Source organism: Capra hircus, chromosome 3, assembly GCF_001704415.2.
Source record: "Capra hircus breed San Clemente chromosome 3, ASM170441v1, whole genome shotgun sequence".
Lineage (NCBI taxonomy): Eukaryota > Metazoa > Chordata > Mammalia > Artiodactyla > Bovidae > Capra > Capra hircus.
In genome coordinates, this window is record NC_030810.1 from 20,116,603 (window position 1) to 20,138,744 (window position 22,142).

At 38.4% G+C, this 22,142-nt stretch overlaps 1 protein-coding gene across 1 annotated transcript in view; it reads right to left on the minus strand.

The window, feature by feature from the left end:
- The window catches only part of TESK2 (testis-specific kinase 2), a 138,880-nt gene that overhangs the window by 60,450 nt on the left and 56,288 nt on the right, over positions 1-22,142 (minus strand). Inside the window, exon 3 of the mRNA XM_018043579.1 lies at positions 11,212-11,333. Coding sequence (XP_017899068.1) covers positions 11,212-11,333 — 122 coding nt within the window. The remainder of the gene's footprint in view (positions 1-11,211; positions 11,334-22,142) is intronic.

The following is a 22,142-nucleotide window of genomic DNA, read 5'->3' on the forward strand; positions in this document are numbered from 1 at the left end:
TGGGTGTTCATTGGAAGGACTGATTCTGAAGATGAAACTCCAATACTTTGGCCACCTGATGCGAAGAGCTGACTCATTTGAAAAGACCCTGATGCTGGGAAAGATTGAGGGCAGGAGGAGAAGGGGATGACAGAGGATGAGATGGTTGGATGGCATCACCGACTCAATGGACATGTGTTTGGGCAGTCTCTGGAAGTTGGTGATGGACAGGGAGGTCTGGGGTGCTGCAATTCATCGGGTCGCAAAGTGTCAGACATGACTGAGCGACTGAACTGACTGACCTCAATTCTTCCCCAAATCCTGCAATAGAACTGCAAAATTTTTCTGAACATGAATGTCCATCCTGTCAAAGACATCTGGGAATCTATAAATTCTTTCCTCAAACTCCACTGCCCAATATCTCTCCTGAAGTTCTTGATCCTCCCACTCCAGTTTAGACTGTTTATTCTCTAGACTATTGCCCAGCAGTCACCCTGGGACTTGCTATCACCCTTCTTTCCAGATCTTATGCCTTTTTATTTTTATGTGTTGTTTTGTTTGCCCCCTTACTTTTGATGGGGGGTCATAGTCCAGCAGATTCATAAGAAACAGCTCATGAGAGGTAACATTTTCAAAACCAAGCATTTCTGAAAATGTCTTTACTCTCATGCCTGACTGGTAGTTTGACTGGATAAAGAATTCTAAGAAATAATTTTCTCTCAGAAAGCACTGTTCTACTGGTAGAGCTTCCAGAGCTGGGTTTTGGGTTTGTTTTTGTTTTGTTTTTTAGATTTATTTATTTATTTTTTGGCTGTGAGTCTTCGTTGCTTCATGTGGACTTTCTCTAGTTTCCACGAGTGAGGGCTACTCTTCATTGCAGTGTGCAAGCTGCTCATCTTCTCTTGTTGAGCAGCACAGGCTCTAGGCGCAAGGGCTTCAGCAGTTGCAGTATATGGGCTCAGTAGTTGTGGCCCATGGGCTTAGTTGCTCCAAAGCATGTGGGATCTTCCCAGACTGGGGAATCAAACCTGTGACCCTTGCTTTGGAAGGAGGATTCTTAACCAGTGGACCACCAGGGAAGCCCCCAGAGCTGGTTTTGAGAAGTCTGATACCATTTGAGTTTTCAGTCCTTTATATGGCCTCTGATTCTCTCCATCCCTATGCTGTCAAAGTACTTAGAATCTTATTTTTATTACCCATATTCTAAAATTTCACAACTATATGCTCTGGGATGGGCCTTTTTTTCATTCATTGTGCTGGGCACTTAGGAGGCCTTTTCACTTTGGAAGTTTATGCCCCTTGGTTGTAGAAAATGTTCTTGTATTAGTCAAAAACAGACTTCCTAGATTAATCCTTTACTTTTTAATTCTTTTCTCTCTTATTTTCCATCTTTGGTTTTTTACCATTAATGGATGATTTCCTCTTTATCTCCTTGGCAGGCCAATCAAATACTTAAAACCATAAATAAAGAATCATATGAAACTATACATAAACATATAATCATATTTTAAAATTTTCAAGAATCTTTATGGTTAATTACTCCTATTTTACAGTATATTATGATTTCATAGATTCAGCTCCTTCTCAAACCTCTCCTAGAAGAAGTATATTTAGAAGATAATAATTAGTTTTTTTGCTGGTTATACTTCAAAGTTTTCTTCTTTTACTTGGGGCTCTTCAATTTCTCCAAATCTACCAGTTTCCTGGCAGATGAGGGTGGGATGGGGTAATTCCTACCTGCTTAAGAGTCAAAGGATAGGAGAGGACCAGAAGTCTCAAGAGCCTCACCATTCAGTACATAGACAGTCCCTTCATTTCCCTCTTCTTAGGATAACATTCCTTCTCCATCAGCTGTCATACTAGATGCTTACCTAGTATGAAGCATGTATGGTTCAATTTTTTTCCAAAAATAAAAATTCACCTCTTGTTGAGGTAGGTGAGACTTAACTGATCAATTGCAATGAATGGAGATGGTAACTTTTGGCCCAGTTACCCCTGAAAAGACTTTCAATAGTCCTCCTGTCTTCAGCCCAAGCCTGACATCCACCTTCAGTTCCAGAGCTGAACTGTAGGTTTTATAGGTTTCTGTGATGCAAACTGGCTTGCTTCTATCTAGCATCTGCCTCTATAGACACTACCTTCAGGGAACTCACCCTATCTGAAGGCTATAAACAATAAGTAAACAAATAAACAAGATATTTTTAAAGATGATAAGAATGATGCAGACAAAGCATAATAATGAAGGGGTAAAGAGTAATACTGGATGGCTATTTTAGACAGGCTAGTCAACAAAAGTCTCTTTGAGGATGGGATATCTCAGAAGAAGCATGCTAAATGATTCTGGAACAAAGACATTATAGGAAAAGGGAAAAGAAAGTACAAAGACCCTGAAGTATGAAAGACGTTGGTGTATCTGAGAAACAAAAAGGCCAGTGAGGGTGGTTAGGATGGTGTAAGATAGGAAAGAGTGATCAGAAATAAGGCTAGGGACTTCCCTAGCAGTCCAGTGGTTAAGACTTTGCCTTCCAATGCAAGGGGCGCAAGGTTCAACCCCTGGTCGGGGAGCTAAGATCCCACATGCCTCATAGCCAAAAAACATAAAACAGAAGCAATATTGTAACAAATTCAATAAAGACCTTAAAAATGGTCTACATTTAAAAAAAAGAAGAAGAAAATAAGGTCAGAGAAGCAGATAGGTCAACTCATTTAAGGTCTTGTATGCACGCATCTCAATATCAAAGCCCTGAGTTTAGACTTCATTTGAAGAGTGACAAGAAGTCACAGAAGGAAATTCAGCAGAGGAGGATGGTATGATCTGATTTACCTTCTTCAAGTTCAAACTGGCTACCGTGAAGCAAGAGGGGATCTGGGAGATCAACTAAGAGTGCTGAAGTAGGATGGTGGCTATGGAGGTAATAAGTGGTAGTCAGACTCAGGGAATATTTTTTAAATAATGCTAAACTACTTGAAGGTTTAAAGTAGGGTATAAAGGAAAAATATTAAAGATGACACCTAGGGTTTTGGCATAAGTAACAGATGAATGGTAATTCCATTTGCTGAGAATGGGAGACATCTAGAAAGTAAAACATGTGAGTGGGATAGGAATATGATCAACAGCGGCCCAAAACAGGTGCTCAATAATTGGTACCCATTGTTTATATTAACAATCATCTTACATTGTATGTCAATTATATCTCAATAAATTTGTTAAAAATCACCTTTTTTCTGGGGTTACACTACTTCACTATCCACAGACAATGACATAAATAGTACTGAAGCTTATTCCACATTTATTTTAAACAAAAACTTTCTGGTTATATGAAATTAGAACTCAGACTCAATTCATAAGTTATCAGACTTTCTAGCTTGGTACAGAGAAGAGAAAACAATATTAAGATTCCCCTTACCAATGTTCAAGTATTAAAATTTGCTTTGATGGCTATATTGACACTCTCATTTAGTTACTCACTAGGATTACAATGATAAAATCAAAAAGGTGAACTTTAATCCATCATTTTTAAATGCTTCCCATTTATTCTGAACAACATGTGCACACACACAACGCAAACACACCTTGAGATGATATATTTTTCAAACCTGATCATTTAAAAACTATTCAACATTAATTCTGTATGATTTCTAAGCTGATCCATTCTCCTCATTTAACAAAAGGGGAAACCAAAGCCCAGAGGTCAAATAACTTGTCCAAGAGAACACAATTAGGAAATCACAGAGTGCATAAGAATGTGCATAAGAATAGCTGAAGATAAGGCTAGAAAAACAGAGCAGACATTAGCTGTCTGTCTAAAGAATTTCTGATTCAATTCTGAAATAAATGGGAGCCACAAAAAGTTTTTAAGAAATGTTCAGTCGCTAAGTTGTGTCCGACTCTTTGTAACCCCATGAATTGCAGCACACCAGGCTTCCTTGTTCTTCACTATCTCCTGGAGTTTGCTCAAATTCATGTCCATTGAGTCAATGATTCTATCTAACGCACTCATCCTCTGCTGCTCTCTCCTCCTTTTGCCTTCCCTTCTCTTCTCCTTTTGCTTTCCCAGAATCAGGGTCTTTCCCAATGAGCCAGGTCTTTGTATAAGCTATATGGTTAGAGCTATGTATCAGGAAAAGTAAAAAGGAGGGCAATTTATTCAAGGCAAAAGTGAGGAGGATTGAATTGACAGATGCATAGGGGAAAAAGAAGATGCTAAAGTCTTTGAAAGTTTAAAATCAAGAGCTTAGTTTCTGATTAGAAGCAAGGAATAAAAGGAATAACTAGAGATGAGTTTGGGATTTTCATAATGGGTAACTGGAAAGACTGCTATCTTAATAATGAGGTTGGGAAAATACTCTGACACATCCTCATAGCATTAGCAGATATTAGTCTGTTTCCTAGGCATACAGTTTCTTCCTAAGGAGACCATCTGGGAGACAACAGCCCTCTACTTTTCATCTATTCACCATGGTATTACCTAGCATGGGGTTGGACTGAGTAGTTCTAAATAAATATTTGGTGATTTGAAAGCATATTCTTCATTTTAACAAAATGGCAATCATATTGTTGAATATGGATTCTGAATAAAAATAGGTAGATAGGAAAATAAATTCAGAATGTGGCCTAAAAAGAAGTAAACATGAGATTGTCAACAAGGAGTCTAAAAGAAATATTAAATTTCTCATGGCGTGAAGAATAAGAAAGAGGTATGAGAACAAATCTTGGTACAGGTCCTCAAAAAGGCCATTGGGGAGTGGAAGTGAGCGGGGCACAGAATTGGATTACAGATCTTTGAGCATAAGACTTCCTGGCATAAACAACCTTATTCACAAGAGGTCCAAACTATCGGTCCCTGCCCTCAACAAAGCATTTTATTGTTCTTTTTTTCAACCGATAAGATAGAGCAACTGATGATAAAACAATCTTAACCGTATCCATGTAGTAAAAAAATACATACACACAAACAAAATATACATATCTACTTGCCTCTGTGTCTCACCAGGGCCACTCTCTTCCTTCCAACTAGAAATCTTAGGCGGGAGAAAGATAAAAAGAAAAGAGGAAATAGGGAGGCTGGGATCAAGAAAAAGAGAGAAATAAAACTGCAAAGGTTCAGCTCATTCATTCATGCTGGGCACAGAATAGCTGTGCCAGCAGAGGACCAATTCATGCCCAGAAGATCAGATGCCCACCATCTGGCAGCACACGCAGATAACCTTTTTTTCCCCAAGTACACCTTCAAAATCACTAATGTAGCAATTTTCAACTTTTTCTTTGTTTTTAAGTAGGAGATCTTTTCTGCAAAACTCTTAGATGGAAGTTCAGTATAAAACAGCTTCTCTGGCTGGATGAAGCAGAGATGGAAACCGAAAGGCTCATCTGCTCAGCCACCTCCCTCCTGAGGCTAAGCCCCTGAGGACGCAAGTTGGTAAAATCCTAGGGTTCCAAGAGATGGATTCTTCCCAATTTAAATCCCATCTTGAAGGAAAACTTTGGTGCATATTTCTGTCTCAGCTTTTGTACCTCTAAAAACAAACTAACCTATACTAACAGCTTGAAAATAGGCTAAGAGCCATACTAACAAATAGGAACAAAAAATTTGAATCACAAAAATATTAAGTATGAACAGTAAATTTGTAAGACAACTAGAAAAGCATTCATGGAGAAGGAAATGGCAGCCCACTCCAGCACCCTTGCCTGGAAAATCCCATGGACTGGAGCCTGTCCATGGGGTCGCAAAGAGTCGGACACGACTGAGTGGCATCAGTTTCACTTTCCTCACCTCCTACTCTTCTCTGTCTATAAAAGAAACTGGCATTCAGACCCAGATAAGACGATACGTGGGGGCACAAGCCTGCCATCTTCTAGGACGCCTAGCTTTCCAATAAAGTTGTATTCCTTGCTTCAGCAAAAAAAAAAAAAAGGCATTCAATTCAGTTCAGTCACACAGTCGTGTCCGATTCTTTGTGACCCCATGAATCGCAGCACACCAGGCCTCCCTGTCCATCACCAACTGCCGGAGTCCACCCAAAACCATGTCCATTGAGTCGGTGATGCCATCCAACCATCTCATCCTCTGTCATTCCCTTCTCCTCCTGCCCTCAATCGTTCCCAGCATCAGGGTCTTTTCAAATGAGTCAGCTCTTCGCATCAGGTGGCCAAAGTATTGGAGTTGCAGCTTCAAAATCAGTCCTACCAATGAATACCCAGGTCTGATCTCCTTTAGGATGGACTGGTTGGATCTCCTTGCAGTCCAAGGGACTCTCAAGAGTCTTCTCCAGCACCACAGTTCAAAAGCATCAATTCTTCGGCACGCAGCTTTCTTTATAGTCCAACTCTCACATCCATACATGACTACTGGAAAAATCTTGACTATAAGGACCTTTGTTGACAAAGTAATGTCTCTGCTTTTTAATATGCTGTCTAGGTTGGTCATAACTTCCCTTCCAAGGAGTAAGCATCTTTTAATTTCATGACTGCAATCACCATCTGCAGTGATTTTGGAGCCCCCAAAAATAAAGTCAGCCACTGTTTCCACTGTTTACCCATCTATTTGCCAGGAAGTGATGGGACTGGATGCCATGATATTAGTTTTCTGAATGTTGAGCTTTAAGCCAACTTTTTCACTCTCCTCTTTCACTTTCATCAAGAGGGTCTTTAGTTCTTCTTCACTTTCTGCCATAAGGGTGATGTCATCTGCATATCTGAGGTTACTGTATTTCTCCCGGCAATCTTGATTCCAGCTTATGCTTCCTCCAGCCCAGTGTTTCTCATGATGTACTCTGCATATATGTTAAAGAAGCAGGGTGACAATATACAGCCTTGACGTACTCCTTTTCCTATTTGGAACCAGTCTGTTGTTCCATGTCCAGTTCTAACTGTTGCTTCCTGACCTGCATATAGGTTTCTCAAGAGGCAGGTCAGGTGGTCTGGTATTCCCATCTCTTTCAGAATTTTCTGCAGTTTATTGTGATCCACACAGAAAAGCATTAAGGAAATAAAAATTCTAAGAATTTGAGACTGGAACACAATTAGGCATCCTCAGTTCAGTTCAGTTCAGTCGCTCAGTCGTGTCAGACTCTTTGTGACCCCATGGAGTGCGGCACACCAGGCCTCCCTGTCCATCACCAACTCCTGGAGTTCACTCAAACTCATGTCCATCGAGTCAGTGATGCCATCCAGCCATCTCTGTTATCCCCTTCTCCTCCTGCCCCCAATCCCTCCCAGCATCAGGGTCTTTTCAAATGAGTCAGCTCTTCGCATCAAGTGGCCAGAGTACTGGAGTTTCAGCTTCAACATCAGTCCCAGGGAGGTATAATAAACGCTTCTACTGCTATGGGACTCCTCTGGTTAACAAAAGCCAAGAGGACTCTGCTTGTTCTAGGCCCCCTTGATAGGATAATTTCCTTCTGTTGTATTCAAAATATACAATGAAAGAAAAGGCATGAAAACATGAAAAATAAAAACAACTAGAACTTCTTTTAAAAAGTAATCCACTTCCAGGTTATAACTGCACTATATTTGAGACAGATGGCTTATGGACAAAAAATGTCACCATCAAAATGCAAACCCACCATGGTTAATAATCATTATAATAATTTTCATGTATTATATGCTTACTGTGGATTATAACAGATCTATAGACTTTATATACATTATCTCATTTGTTAGCTTATTGTGAAGATCAAGATAGAATTAACATTACATTTTATATGCTAGAAAACTTAGCTCACAGCAAAGAATATGATTTTTTGTAAGTTAAAAGGGAAGGGTGTGTCATTCCTGAACAACGAGGCAAAAAAAAAGATAGACTGAGAAAGCAGACCAAGGAGACATCAGAATAGGAATGGTATTCAACAAGAGCAAAGATGTACATAGACTGAAAGCCCAGGATTGTCCAATATAGTAGCTGCTAAGCTTCCAGTGGCAATTTAAATAAAATCAAATAAAAAATTTAGTTCCTTCTTTGTACTAGCCACATTTCAATGCTCATCAGCCACATGAAGCTATTGAACAGCACAGATAAAGAACATTTCCATCATTTTAGAAAGTTCTATTCTATTTAACAGCATCACTCTAGCAGAAAACTCGTGAATGTATTAGAAACAGCAGTAAACCCTCAACAAATGTTTGGTGAGTGAATGAATGATAAAAGACAGATGGGATGCAGTGAGCCATTTAAAGAACTCGCCAGAGGAAAAGAAACTAATAATAAAAGCTAACATTTACTGGACACTTAACAAAAACCAAGTACTATTCCAAGGTGCTTTATATGGATTAAATTGATCCTCAATAACAACTCTATGAGGAATTAAGGTCATTATCCTCATTATAGATGGGAAAACTAAGGATGTCAGAGGTTAAATAACTTTCCAAAGATCCAGGATTTGAATTCAGGCAGCTTGATCTGGAATCCAGAGCCTCTATTTTTAATCAGTACACTAAAGTATTCTACTTCTTTATGTAACAACTACATCTTTAAAACTTTGCTGTCAGGAAATAAAATTTGTTTAGAGTTCATCTTCCCATGCAATTACCAGTCAAGTTCATAGTGAAGAGAATAAAAAAAGAAGTGATGAATAAAGAAGATTGGCAGAATATATACCAAATGTTAATATGAGCTTGATGCCCAGATGCTGAGATTAAGGACCATTTTTTATTTTCCTGTTTTTGAGAATACTATTTTCTCAATGATCCACAGTGATGATGTATCAATAATAATAAAACACTATTTTTTAAACAAGACGAAAATATAATCAGCTTAAAAATTCCTAAGCAGAACATCAAATCAAGACTCAACCATCTCGAGGAAATGGCAACACACTCCAGTATTCTTGCCTGGGAAATTCCATGGACAGAGGAGCCTGATCGGCTACAATCCATGGGGCTGCAAAGAGTTGAACACAATTTAGCAACTAAACAACATATACTATATACGGTATACTATACATTAAATAGCAGAAAGAAAAAAAAAAGACTCAACCATCTCAAACACTGTAGATGTCCCCTAACTGATCTCTTGGCCACCAGTCTCCCCATCATTAAACCATTTTGAATTTGCCATTAGTTACCCTCTGTCATCTAATCCCTGTTCAGAATTCAACACATAAAACATAAAATATAATCTTCTTGGCTTTGGGCAAAATATTTCTGCATAGAATGGCCCAGCTCTACCTTTCCACATTTATCTACCAATGCTATCCTGTCAAATCCTTTAGGAGAGACATGAAAGAAAAAGTTCTTCTGGGAGAAACATGGTAGAAAGTGCCCTCCTCAAAGTTACAGACCTCAGACAACACATAATCTCTTGGCCTCAGTTTCTTCAATGGAGAAAAATTGTGAAAATTAAATCTTTAAACAGGCAAAACATCCAGCATACAAGGAAGACTTCAATAAATGGTTTTCTCATTGCTTTTATTATTAACAAAATTTTTTTCAGTCCAATAAATTGCTCTATTTATTTCCTGACCAGATCACAAAAATAATCATAGTAGATATCTTAGTTTATCCTTTGAACAACCTGTTGATCTAGTCTTCCCTGTGGCCAGCATACCTTCAATAAAATGGGTGGTCTTTTCCTTCATTCCACCTCATGGAGAAGAGAATTTGAATGGCCACAGGAAGTTGTTTCCTTCTTTGAAGAATTTTCCAACAGTATGGGTCTTATAAATCAGATCCTCCATGTAGATAATGTTATATTTACCAAGACATCAGGCAATCCATGTGTTATCTGTCAGGGAAATTTGCTTCTTGTTGATTTTGTCATAACCACACCTGTAGATCAATTCATCTACTGACTGCAGGTTCAGTTACCCCCATGCAATATATGGTTCCATGGTCCTTGGCATGTTAAATGGAGCATAGCTGATCTTAACGAAGGTGCCATTGAAGACTTGACAAAGGTGAAGAGGTTGCATCGTCTTTCAGATCTGTGAACTGAACAACACCAATGCCTCTGATCCTGACAACAAATGCCAGTTTGGGCTCTGCAGGTGCACAGAAGCTACCAGCTTTTCTTGCCATCCAAGCCATCAGAATCTCAGTTCTGTACATCTGCCTATACTCTTTGTGAGAGCACTTAGCTTCTTTACAGATAAGCTTCATTCCTTACCTTTTGAAGGATCTTTTGGGCAAATTTCTTTCACAGGCACTTGATATTCAGCTCTGCAAAATTCCTTCCCATTTCAAACATATATTTGTTTTCTAATTTTATTTATTTTGACTGTGCCAGTCATAGTGGCAGCACACACAATCTTCCATCTTTGTTGTGGCATGTGGGATCTTTTACTTGTGGAATATAGAATCTTTAGTTGTGGCATGCAGGATCTAATTCCCTAACTAGAGATCAAGCCCAGGCCCCCTGCATAGGGAGCAAGGAGTCTTGGCCACTGTCCACCAGTGAAGTCCTCAAAATTCCTTCATTTTTTCTTAAGGGTTTCAGTAGGAGCATTAGTTTTCTCCTCGTCTGCATACTCCAGAGCCAAATGGGCTTTTAATTCACTGACTCCTTAAAAAGCTTTGTACTTTTACCTTTATGCTTTATTTGTTATTATTTTGTTCCTTTCTGAGTTTCTAGAAGACTCCTGAGAGTCCCTTGGACAGCCAGGAACTCAAACCAGTGACTTAAAGGAAATCAACCCTGAATATTCATGGAAGGACTCACGCTGAAGGTGAAGCTCCAATACTCTGGCCACCTGATGCAAAGAGCCAACTCACTGGAAAAGACCCTGATGCTGGGAAAGATTGAAGGCAGAAGGAAAAGGGGAAGACAGAGGATGAGATGATAGGATGGCATCACCAACTCAATGGACATGAGTTTGAGCAAACTCCAGGAGATAGTGAAGGACAGGGAAGCCTGGTGTGCTGCAGTCCACGGGGTCACAAAGAGTCAGACACAATTTAGCGACTGAACAACAACAACAATTTTGTTCCTTTCTGAGTTCCTTCCCTATCTTCTAAAATCCTATTAAACTTCACGTTCCAATTTGAGTCAACCTCCTCCAAGAAAGCTTTCTGGCTTTATCAAGGGAAGTCCCCAAAGTTGCCTTATTAAATGCAGTTAATTACCAGAAAATTGTTTCAATAGGTAGAAAAAGACCTATAGCACAGCTAAATTCCAGCAAGACAGCTTCAGCATGAAACCTGGAATCCCTCTTTTCAGCTATTACTACTATTCTAACAAGTCTCCAATAATGTTTCAGCTTTCTCACTGATCTCTGGAAGGAAGGAAAAGCCATTACCTAAGGATGTTGGGATGGGAGAGTCTATTCATGAGCTGCACTTCTTTCAGCATGTTTGCCCGGTTACTGCTCAACGTGTTCATCTTAAGAGCCATCACCTGGCCGGAAGCTCGGTGGCGCACCTAGAAAATAAAATAGAACAAGAGACTCAAGGACAGCAGCTATATATGAGGTCAAAGTCTCCACATGTAGAGCATGCTGAGATGTTTTACTGTCAATTCAGATAAAACAGACATGGTAAAGGATGTTTTTCTATAAACTCTGATTACATAAGGGTTTCACATCCATTAACAAAGATGGATTTATTCCTTTGAAGACCAAAACTGTTTCATATTAAGCTGGCTAGAAAATATGATTATACCTCAAGAAATCATGACTTCTTACTTTGCTGTCCACCTGAAACTATCACAACATTGTTAATTGGCTATACTCCAATACAAAATAAAAAGTTTACTTTAAAAAAAAAAAAAGGAAAAAATCATCATGTCTTAAAAAAAATACCTTAGAGAAAAATGGAGAAAATGTATTAGGCTGGTTCCTCACGGCCAATGCTTCTGAGCCTTAGGACACTAACCAGAAAGTCTCTTTCGTGGAGTTTTAATTGTGCAGAGAAAAGATTCATTCACAAGGCTTATGTAACATTTAATGAACTATAAAACTGTCTTTATAGAACACTAAACCCACATCCTCAAAATCTCTCCCAAGCACCATAAAATGTATATCTATACAGAAAATATTATTGCATATTAAATATAGAGGGAAGGCAGTGGATCTTCTGGACCTAATATTGAATAACGCAACCCAAAGTTCCTTATAATCATTTACAATCAAATCAGATACAAAAAACCTGAGCCACACCACTTACACCATTACCCATATACACAGAGCAAAGTCTGCTTCTAAAACATTGATCCACTGTAGAACTCAATCTATTTTACATGTAAAAATATTATTTTATAATTTCAATGCATACTCCACAGGTTTAAAAAACTCAACACTTCACCTGCAAGAAAATTAACTATGTTTTCAGTCTCTAAAAGTAGTCTCAGTAGTATCAAAATGAGAAAGAATCAAAATGAGAGACTAACAAAATGACAGAAAATATTTTGTCTTAACCAAAAGAAGCTCAATTATTCACTTAGATATGTTTCCTACTGAGCAATTATGAATGAGGCTGTAGAAAAGTTACAAAGTACCAAAGACCTCATTATTTACTAGTTAAAAAAAAATTCATTTCAGATCATATACAACAGGGACATGCCATACACAACTGTCATCATTTTATGGACTTTCAGAGTATCATTTCAGGATATTATTTCTACTTCACCAAGTGGAAATTCCAATAGAAAACACAAAAATCTACTTAACTCTTCAATCTCCAGAAATTCTTTGACAGGACAACAGCCTCAGAAGTTTAGTATAGCTATTAATATAGGACAGACAACACAGCTTATCTTAAAACTCAAAGAAACAATGTTTCAGAGTGTCTAGACAGAAGAAGGGGAAGGAAGAATTAAAACACTCAGAGCCACAGGAACCCTGATCAGAAGAACTGAGCACAACACCGGCTATCTCTCCCCTCTTCTAGATCCCTGAGTGAGATTTGGAACCCAGCTCTCTTCCTAGTGCATCAATGATTCTGTTGTCATGTACCTCGTGACTGATGAAAAAGAAGTGGCTTTCCTTTTCAGATCCTGGGTGGATAAGTTAAAAGAGACATTTATATACAAAGAACACACTGACAGTATTTTTCCAGCTTTATTTACAGAAGACATCTGTTTTTTCATAAGGGCTCTCCATTCTGAAAGTCATTCCTCTTTTTTTTTTTTTTCATCATCTGAAAACTATCACTCGAGGTCTTTTTTTTTTAATGTCTGCTTTTAAGAAACTTTGATAAAACGATGTGTGAAATTTAGGGATAAAAAAGTTGTTTCAAATTAATCATAAAAAAAACTCTACTTTCTAAACAACTGGACAAGGATATGAACATGTTCATAACACTGTATATCTTTCATGTGCATAAAATATTTTCCTCTTTCTTCTAGCCCCTCAAATTCTACCTATCTTTGAAGGCCATACTCAAATATCCCCTTCCTGTCTGACATCTTCCTTGTCTGTCTCTAGGAACTGTTTGTGGTTTCCTTCTTCATATTGCCTCAGAACAACAGAATACCACTCAAGACATAGTTCTGTGCATAAATATATCCTCACTAGGCTACAAAGCATTTTGGACCAGGATCTATACTGTATTAATTTTTATTTTGCAGTACCTAAATAAAAGGCCTGGCACATCGTAAGAGCGCAATGAAAATGAAAACAACAGCAAGAACGGTTAGTTAAATGATACTTCTAACATAGTTTTTAAGGGCCAGTGCATCATTCATTTATCCAGGTAATTTCTTTCAGGGTAGTGCTTTTTTCTTTTTCTCTTTTTGGTGGCAGAGGTACAGGGGGAGGATATAAACAGAAAAGCAGTACAAGATTTGGCTTAAATTTTCTGGAATTAGCCATCTAGAAAAGGACAAACAATAAGCAATATGAATATTGTGATACTAGTTAAGCTTGCAATAATAACAGCTTCTGGGAATGAGCACAGAAGATTGGGATTAATGAATCTGATAGTCAAAAGGGACTTTACTTATGCATATTGTTTAAATGTGTTACAAAGAAAATATATGCATGTATTACTTATTTAGCTAAAAATGAATATAAATTCAAGTTGAAAAGCTATGTTTTCTATTAGAAAATTAAGGCAAGTACATTATGGAAGAAAGTAGAAAATGAAGAAACATATATGAATGTTGATGCAATTAGGGGAAAACTTCATGGGACTTCAGTGAAACTTCCAAGAATTAATAGACTTGGACAGATTTTTGAAGCACAAAACTGACTACAGGCGATAAAGAAAAAGGTATCATCCAATACAGAGGTCCACAGGACTTCCCTGGCAGTCCAGTCCAGTCCACATTTCCAATTCAGAGGACGTGGGTTCAATCCCTGGTCAGTGAACTAAGATCCCACATGCCCAGAGCAAGGTGAGGAAAAAAAAAAAAAACCATAGAGATCCACTAAACATAGGGAACCTGTCTAAATCCAGAAGGATCTTCATTCCACATTGTCAAAACCACAAAAATTTGTTAGCCCTCAAACCTACTTAGATTTTCAGAATAAAGGGAAGGTCAATTTCTGCTTAAGTTTGTCCTCTATACATAGATCATTGTTACTACTACTAAGAGGATTTCCAAGAGACTGATATCTTTAAATATCTTTTTTAAAAAACTTAAAAACAGAATTGCCATATGATCCAGCAATTCTACTTCTAGGTACAAACCCAAAAGGACTGAAAAAGGGTCTCAAAAAAATATTTGTACACTCATGTTCAAAACAGCATTACTTATAATAACCAAAGGGCAGAAGCAACCCAAGAGTCCATCAATAGATGAACAGATAAACAAAATGTGGCACATGAGGGAATGTTATTCAGCCTTAAAAAGGAAGGAAATCTTGACATATGCTATCACATGGATGAACCTTGAGATATTATGCTAAGTGAAGTAAGCCAGTTAGGAAAATGCAAATACTTATGATTCCACTTACATGAGGTTCCTCGGATAGTTTAATTCAAACAGAAAGAATGTAGAATGGTGGTTGCTAGGGGTTGCAGGGAGGGGAGGAATTCAGAATTGTTTAATGGGTACAAAGTTTTAGCCTTGCAAGATGAAAACAGTTCTGGAGAATGGTGACACAAAAACAGGAACTGAACTGTACACTTAAAAATGGTTAAGATGGTAAATTTTATATATACTTTACCACAAGTATAAATAAAGGAAGGAAGAAAAGAAAGAAGAGATAGAGAGGGAAGAGAAGAGAATCACCAAGGTAAGAAAATTACTATCCCTCTTTGAAGCTTTCTGTTGTAAAATAAAGAGAATGATAGTCTCTATCTTATTTGGAGGATAAACTGATGTTGTTATGTTAAAGAAACAAAAAAATGTGTATAAAGTACTTAACATAGTACTTGGCACATAGTATTCAGATAAATAGGTATTGTTTTTAATAAAGATAAGAAACTATATGTTCATAATAGTTTAGCATATCAGGTGATTTTAAGATGATATAGAAAATGTATACCTGTAATTTTAAGTGAAAAGAGCAATATTCAAATCTGTATTGACCTCCAAGATGATTTATTTATCACAAAGGGGAAAAGGTAACCTTTACAATGGAGAGGTCTGGCAGCTAGCACCTTAATCAAGGGTTTATAAATTCAGTTATTAGCAAAAGTGAGACATGCAACATTATCAATCTTCTGAAGCAATGAAATACACTTGCCAAATGTTTAACTCAAATCTAATCATAAGAAACTGACTCATCAGAAAAGACCCTGATGCTGAGAAAGACTGAAGGCAGGAGGAGAAGGGGACGACAGGATGAGATGGTTGGACAGCATCACCAACTCAATGGACATGAGTCTGAGCAAATTCGGGGAGTTGGTGATGGACAGGGAGGCCTGGCGTGCTGCAGTCCATGGGGTCTCAAAGAGTCGGACATGACTGAGCGACTGAACTGAACTGAATCATAAGAAAAAAATTAGACATATTCAGAATATCTAAAAGACAACTGTACAGTACTCTTCAAACAAACAAAATGTGGGGGAACATTTTAGATTAAAAAAAATTTTGGCCATACCTCATGGCATGGGGGATCTTAGTTCCCTGACCAGGGATTGAACCCATACCCCCTGCAGTGGAAGCACAGAGTCTTAAGCACTGGACTGCCAGGGAAGTCCTAGAATATTCTAGATTAAAAGAGATTAACATTCATAACCACTGAAATGAAACAGATAAAATCTTAACTGAATTCAGGGTCTAAAAGTTATAACTTTTTGGAGGCAAACAGAAAATTTTAATAGAGACTGTACATTAAATTACTTTACTGAATTAAGGTTAATTGTCTAATGTATAAATAATGATATTATGACTTTGTAAAAGAATGTATTCTTAGAAGATACATACTAAAGTATCTAAGTAAAATACAGATACATAAAGCAATGTAGCAAAATATTAACTGATGAATCTAGATGAAGGGACTTACAGGAGTTTATTGCATTATTCTTTCAATTTTCTATAGATTGAAAAAGTTTTCAAATGTTGGAATAAACAAGTAAAAACTGAATTTTATTTCCTTACATGAATTTAGGAAATTAGGAAATAAAGATTAGCTTTTAATTGTAGGGAGAAAAATTCTGCATATGGCATATGCCTAAGTTTATGTCAAAACAAAAAGAAGTAGGTTTATAAAATATTAATGATGCTTGTCACTGACAGTAGACCAATGATTTTTTTCTTGCTTTTGTTTCTTCATTTTCTACTTTCTTCCATAATGTACTTGCCTTAATTTTCTAATAGAAAACATAGCTTTTCAACTTGAATTTATATTCATTTTTAGCTAAATAAGTAATACATGCATATATTTTCTTTGTAACACATTTAAACAATATGCATAAGTAAAGTCCCTTTTGACTATCAGATACATTAATCCCAATCTTCTGTGCTCATTCCCAGAAGCTGTTATTATTGCAAGCTTAACTAGTATCTTTCTGGGCCTTTTACAGAATGCACTGACCAAAACAACAACAAATCACTGGTGTGTATAACGTACACATGATCTACATGAGGGATATATTATGTGTATCAGAAGATGAAAGCTCTACAAAACAGAGGCTTCTTTCAACATGCTCAGAAGTCCAAGTACCATATATGTCTTTTTTTTTTTCCCAAGTACCCTATATGTCTTAAGTCCTAAGAATATTTCAGTAATAAGCTGAAACAAAAAAACAAAAAACCATAGATACCATTACCACAATGAGAAACCCGAGAACCAAAACAAAGAGTAGCCCCTGCTCACTGCCACTAGTGAAAAGCCTGACCAGCACTGAAGACCTAGCAGAGTAAAAAATAATTAAATGATTTTTAAAAATAATGATTTTTTTTAAAAAATAAAAAAAAGAAACCCAAAAGATCCACAAACAAAAACTACAAACTAAGCTAAGAACTAAGAGTTGGCCAAGTATGTGCATGCAGCTGTAAGTAACTGATAATATTTCATTAGTCTTTTCAGTCACATTCAAATAGCAAATACTATCAGCCCAGTTCAGTCGCTTAGTCATGTCCAACTCTTTTGAGACCACACGGACTGAGCACACCAGGCCTCCATCACCAAGTCCCAGAGCTTACTCAAAATCATGTCCATTAAGTCGGTGATGCCATCCAACCACCTCATCCTCTGTCGTCCCCTTCTCCTCCCGCCTTCAATCTTTCCCAGGATCGGGTCTTTTCAAATGAGTCAGCTCTTCTCATCAGGTGGCCAAAGTATTGGAGTTTCACTTTCAACAGTCCTTCCAATGATTCAGGACTGATTTCCTTGAGGATGGACTGGTTGGATCTCCTTGCAGTCCACGGGACTCTCAAGAGTCTTCTCCAAAACCACACTTCAAAAGCATCAATTTTTTGGCACTCAGCTTTCTTTTTAGTCCAACTCTCACATTCATATATGACTACTGGAAAAACCATAGCTTTCACTAGATGAACCTTTGTTGGCAAAATAATGTCTCCGCTTTTTAACATGGCGTCTAGGTTGGTCATAACTTTTCTTCCAAGGAGTAAGCGTCTTTTAATTTCATGGCTGTAATCACCATCTACAGCGATTTTGGAACCCCCAATATAAAGTCAGCCACTGTTTCCCCATCTATTTGCCATGAAGTGATGGGACTGAATGCCATGATCTTAGTTTTCTGAATGTTGAGCTTTAAGCCAACTTTTTCACTTTCCTCTTTCACTTTCATCAGGAGGCTCTTTTTTTAGTTCATCTTCACTTTCCGCCATAAGGGTGGTGTCATCTCCATATCTGAGGTTATTGATATTTCTCCGGGCAATCTTGATTCCAGCTTGTGCTTCCTCCAGCCCAGCATTTCTCATGATGTCTTCTGCATATAAGTTAAATAAACAGGGTGACAATATACAGCCTTGAAGTACTCCTTTCCCTATTTGGAACCGGTCTGTCGTTCCATGTCCAGTTCTAACTGTTGCTTGCTGACTTGCATACAGATTTCTCAAAAGGCAAATCAGGTGGTCTGGTATTCCCATCTCTTTCAGAATTTTCCACAATTTATCCACACAGTCAAAGGCTTTGGCATAGTCAATAAAGCAGAAATAGATGTTTTCCTGGAACTCTTGCCTTTTCTATGATCCAACAGATATTGGCAATTTGATCTCTGGTTCCTCTGCCTTTTCTAAAACCATCTGGAAGTTCACTGTTCACATACTGTTGAGGCCTGGCCTGGAGAATTTTGAGCATTACTTTACTAGCATGTGAGATGAGTGCAACTGTGGGGTAGTTTGAGCATTCTTTGGCATTGCCTTTCTTTGGGATCGGAATGAAAACTGACATTTTCCAGTCCTGTGGCCACTGCTGAGTTTTCCAAATTTGCTGACATATTGAGTACAGCACTTTCACAGCATTATCTTTCAGGATTTGAATTAGCTCAACTGGAATTCCATCACCTTCACTAGCTTTGTTCGTAGTGATGCTTTCTAAGGCCCACTTGACTTCACATTCCAGGATATCTGGCTCTAGGTGAGTGATCATACCATCATGATTATGAGTCATGAAGCTTTTTTGTACAGTTCTTCTGTGTATTCTTGCCACCTCTTCTTAATATCTTCTGCTTCTGTTAGGTCCATACCATTTCTGTCCTTTATTGAGCCCATCTTTGCATGAAATGTTCCCTTGGTATCTCTAATTTTCTTGAAGAGATCTCTAGTCTTTCCCATTCTGTTGTTTTCCTCTCTTTCTTTGCATTGATCACTGAGGAAGGCTTTCTCATCTCTCCTTGCTATTCTTTGGAACTCTGCATTCAGATGTGTATATCTTTCCCTTTCTCCTTTGCTTTTCTCTTCTCTTCTTTTCACAGCTATTTGTAAGGCCTCCTCAGACAGACATTTCGCTTTTTTGCATTTCTTTTTCTTGGGGTGGTCTTGATTCCTATCTCCTGTACAATGTCATGAAGCTCTGTTCATAGTTCTCAGACACTCTGTCTATCAGCTCTACTCCCTTGAATCTATTTCTCATTTCCACTGTATAGTCACAAGGGATTTGATTTTGGTCATAGCTGAATGATCTAATGGTCTTCCCTACTTTCTTCAATTTAAGTCTGAATTTGGCAATAAGGAATTCATGATCTGAGCTACAGTCAACTCCTGGTCTTGTTTCTGCTGACTGTATACATCTTCTCCATCTTTGGGCTGCAAACAATATAATCAATCTGCTTCTGGCATTGACCATCTGGTGATATCCATGTGTAGAGTCTTCTCTTGTGTTGTTGGAAGAGGGTGTGTGCTATGACCAGTGAGTTCTCTTGGCAGAACTCTGCTCTGCTTCATTCTGTACTCCAAGGCCAAACTTGCCTGTTACTCCAGGTGTTTCTTGACTTCCTACTTTTGCATTCCAGTCCCCTATGATGAAAAAGACATCTCTTTTGGGTGTTAGTTCTAGAAGGTCTTGTAGGTCTTCACAGAACTGTTCAACTTCAGCTTCTTCAACATTATTGGTCAGGGCATAGACTTGAATTACTGTGATACTGAATGGTTTGCCTTGGAAACGAACAGAGATCATTCTGTCGTTTTCGAGACTGCATCCAAGTACTGCATTTTGGACTCTTTTGTTGACTATGATGGCTACTCCATTTCTTTTAAGGGATTCTTGCCCACAGTAGTAGATATGATGGTCATCTGAGTTAAATTCACCCATTCCAGTCCATTTTAGTTCGCTGAGTCCTAGAATGTCAATGTTCACTCTTGCCATATCCTGTTTGACCACTTCCAATTTGCCTTGATTCATGGACCTAACATTCCAGGTTCTTATGCAATATTGCTCTCTATAGCATCGGACTTTGCTTCTATCACCAGTCACATCCACAACTGGATGTTGTTTTTGCTTTGGCTCTATCTCTTCATTCTTTCTGGAGTTATTTCTCCACGGGTCTCCAGTACCATACTGGGCACCTACTGACCTAAGGAGTTCCTCTTTCAATGTCCTATCATTTTGCCTTTTCATACTGTTCACGGGGTTCTCAAGGCAAGAATACTGAAGTGGTTTGCCATTCCCTTCTCCAGTGGACCGCATTTTGTCATACTATCATCTTCCATATATAAATCACCATGCTAGCTGCTGAGAAGGCTTTTACATATCAACATGAGACATCAGTTTTTCAGATCTCCCAGCAATCCTTGTTTCCCAATTGCAAAGTTATCTTGCTGCTCTCCAGCTTAAAATTCTTCAGTGGCTCACCACTACCTGGAGAATAAAGTCCAAACTCCTTTTAGCAAAACTAAATCTATCGACTTCTCCCTGTATATTCCCACCATCCTCTCCCCTTCAGTGCTCAGTGTGTGCTCAATCATGTCTGATTCTTTGTGACCTCATGGGCCGCAGCCCACCAAGTTCTTCTGTCCATGGAATTTTCCCAGCAAGAATACTGGAATGGGTTTCCATTTCCTCCCCTAGGGGATCCTCCTGACCCAAGGATCAAACCTGAGTCTCCTGCATGGTAGGCAGATTCTTTACCACTGTGCTACCTAGGAAGCCCTCTTCTCCCCTTACCTTTAGTTATTATATACTAATACTTGTAATTATTTCTAAATGCATCACCCTCTCCACTTTTCCTTTCCTTGACACATTCTATTCTCCTTGCCCTGATGTAATCCTCAACCCCCTAAGCCCTATCCTAATCTCCCTTCCAAATTCCTTTCAATTATTCAAGTTATAAGAAACATCACTTTCCCTGAGAAAAATCTCACTTCAAGAAAAGTTAGATGGCTCCACTCTGTTTTCTTAATACTCTGTTCTTATTTATCTCTGTTACAGCACTTGCAAATTTTTTCAAAATGTTTATTTGGCTGTGCCAGTCTTAGTTGTGGCACTCAGGAGATCCATTTTTGTTGCAGCACACAGGATCTTTAGTTGCAGCATACTGGATCTAATTCCCTTACCAGGGATCAAACCTGGACCCCCTGCATTGGAAGAGCAGAGTCTTAGTCACTGGACCACCAGGGAAGTCTCAGCACTTGCATATTGTATGCTCTTAGTCTGTCCACTTATCTCCAATATATCTAAGGGCAGTTCTGGTTCAAGGAGGCAACTAGGAAGATCTAGAACTTACCTCCTCCCAAAGACACAGAATCTACATTTGCATATGCAACAACTTCCTATATGCTTAAGAGGAGTTCAGTTCAGTTCAGTCGCTCAGTCATGTCCAGAACTGCCTTATTCATTATTTATTTCTTTATTCCAAGAATAGCTATTCAGCTCCTCCTACCATCCACCCGCAATACACACCTTCTGACAAGCAAGACTTTTCATATGGACAAACCTAGATTTTCGTCAAAATTCATTAAAAGCTAATCAGGAAAGAAAAGCATGCAATTATTATATAACTATCAACAGACACTAGTAGATTGCAAACTGTAGACTGAAAAGGCAGATTACAGGTTATACACAGTCTTACGGCCACTAGTTATTACTCTACCCATTTTTATCCCATTCAAGTAAGCATATTAACATGTAAGTGAGAATGACAGGAAACATAGCTGCTCTTGTTTAGTCACTCAGTTGTGTCTGACTCTTTGTGACCCCATGGACTGCAGGCCACCAGACTCGTCTGTCTATGGGATTCTTCAGGCAAGAATACTGGAGTGGGTTGCCATTTCCTTCTCCAGGCAACCTTTCCAACCCGGGGTTCAAACCCGTGTCTCCTGCATTGGCAGGTGGATTCGTTACCACTGAGCTACCAGGGAAACCTCAATTGGGGTGGCTCTGTGTGTGTGTGTGTCTGTGTGTGTGTGTGCTTAGTCGCTCAGTCATCTCCAACTCAT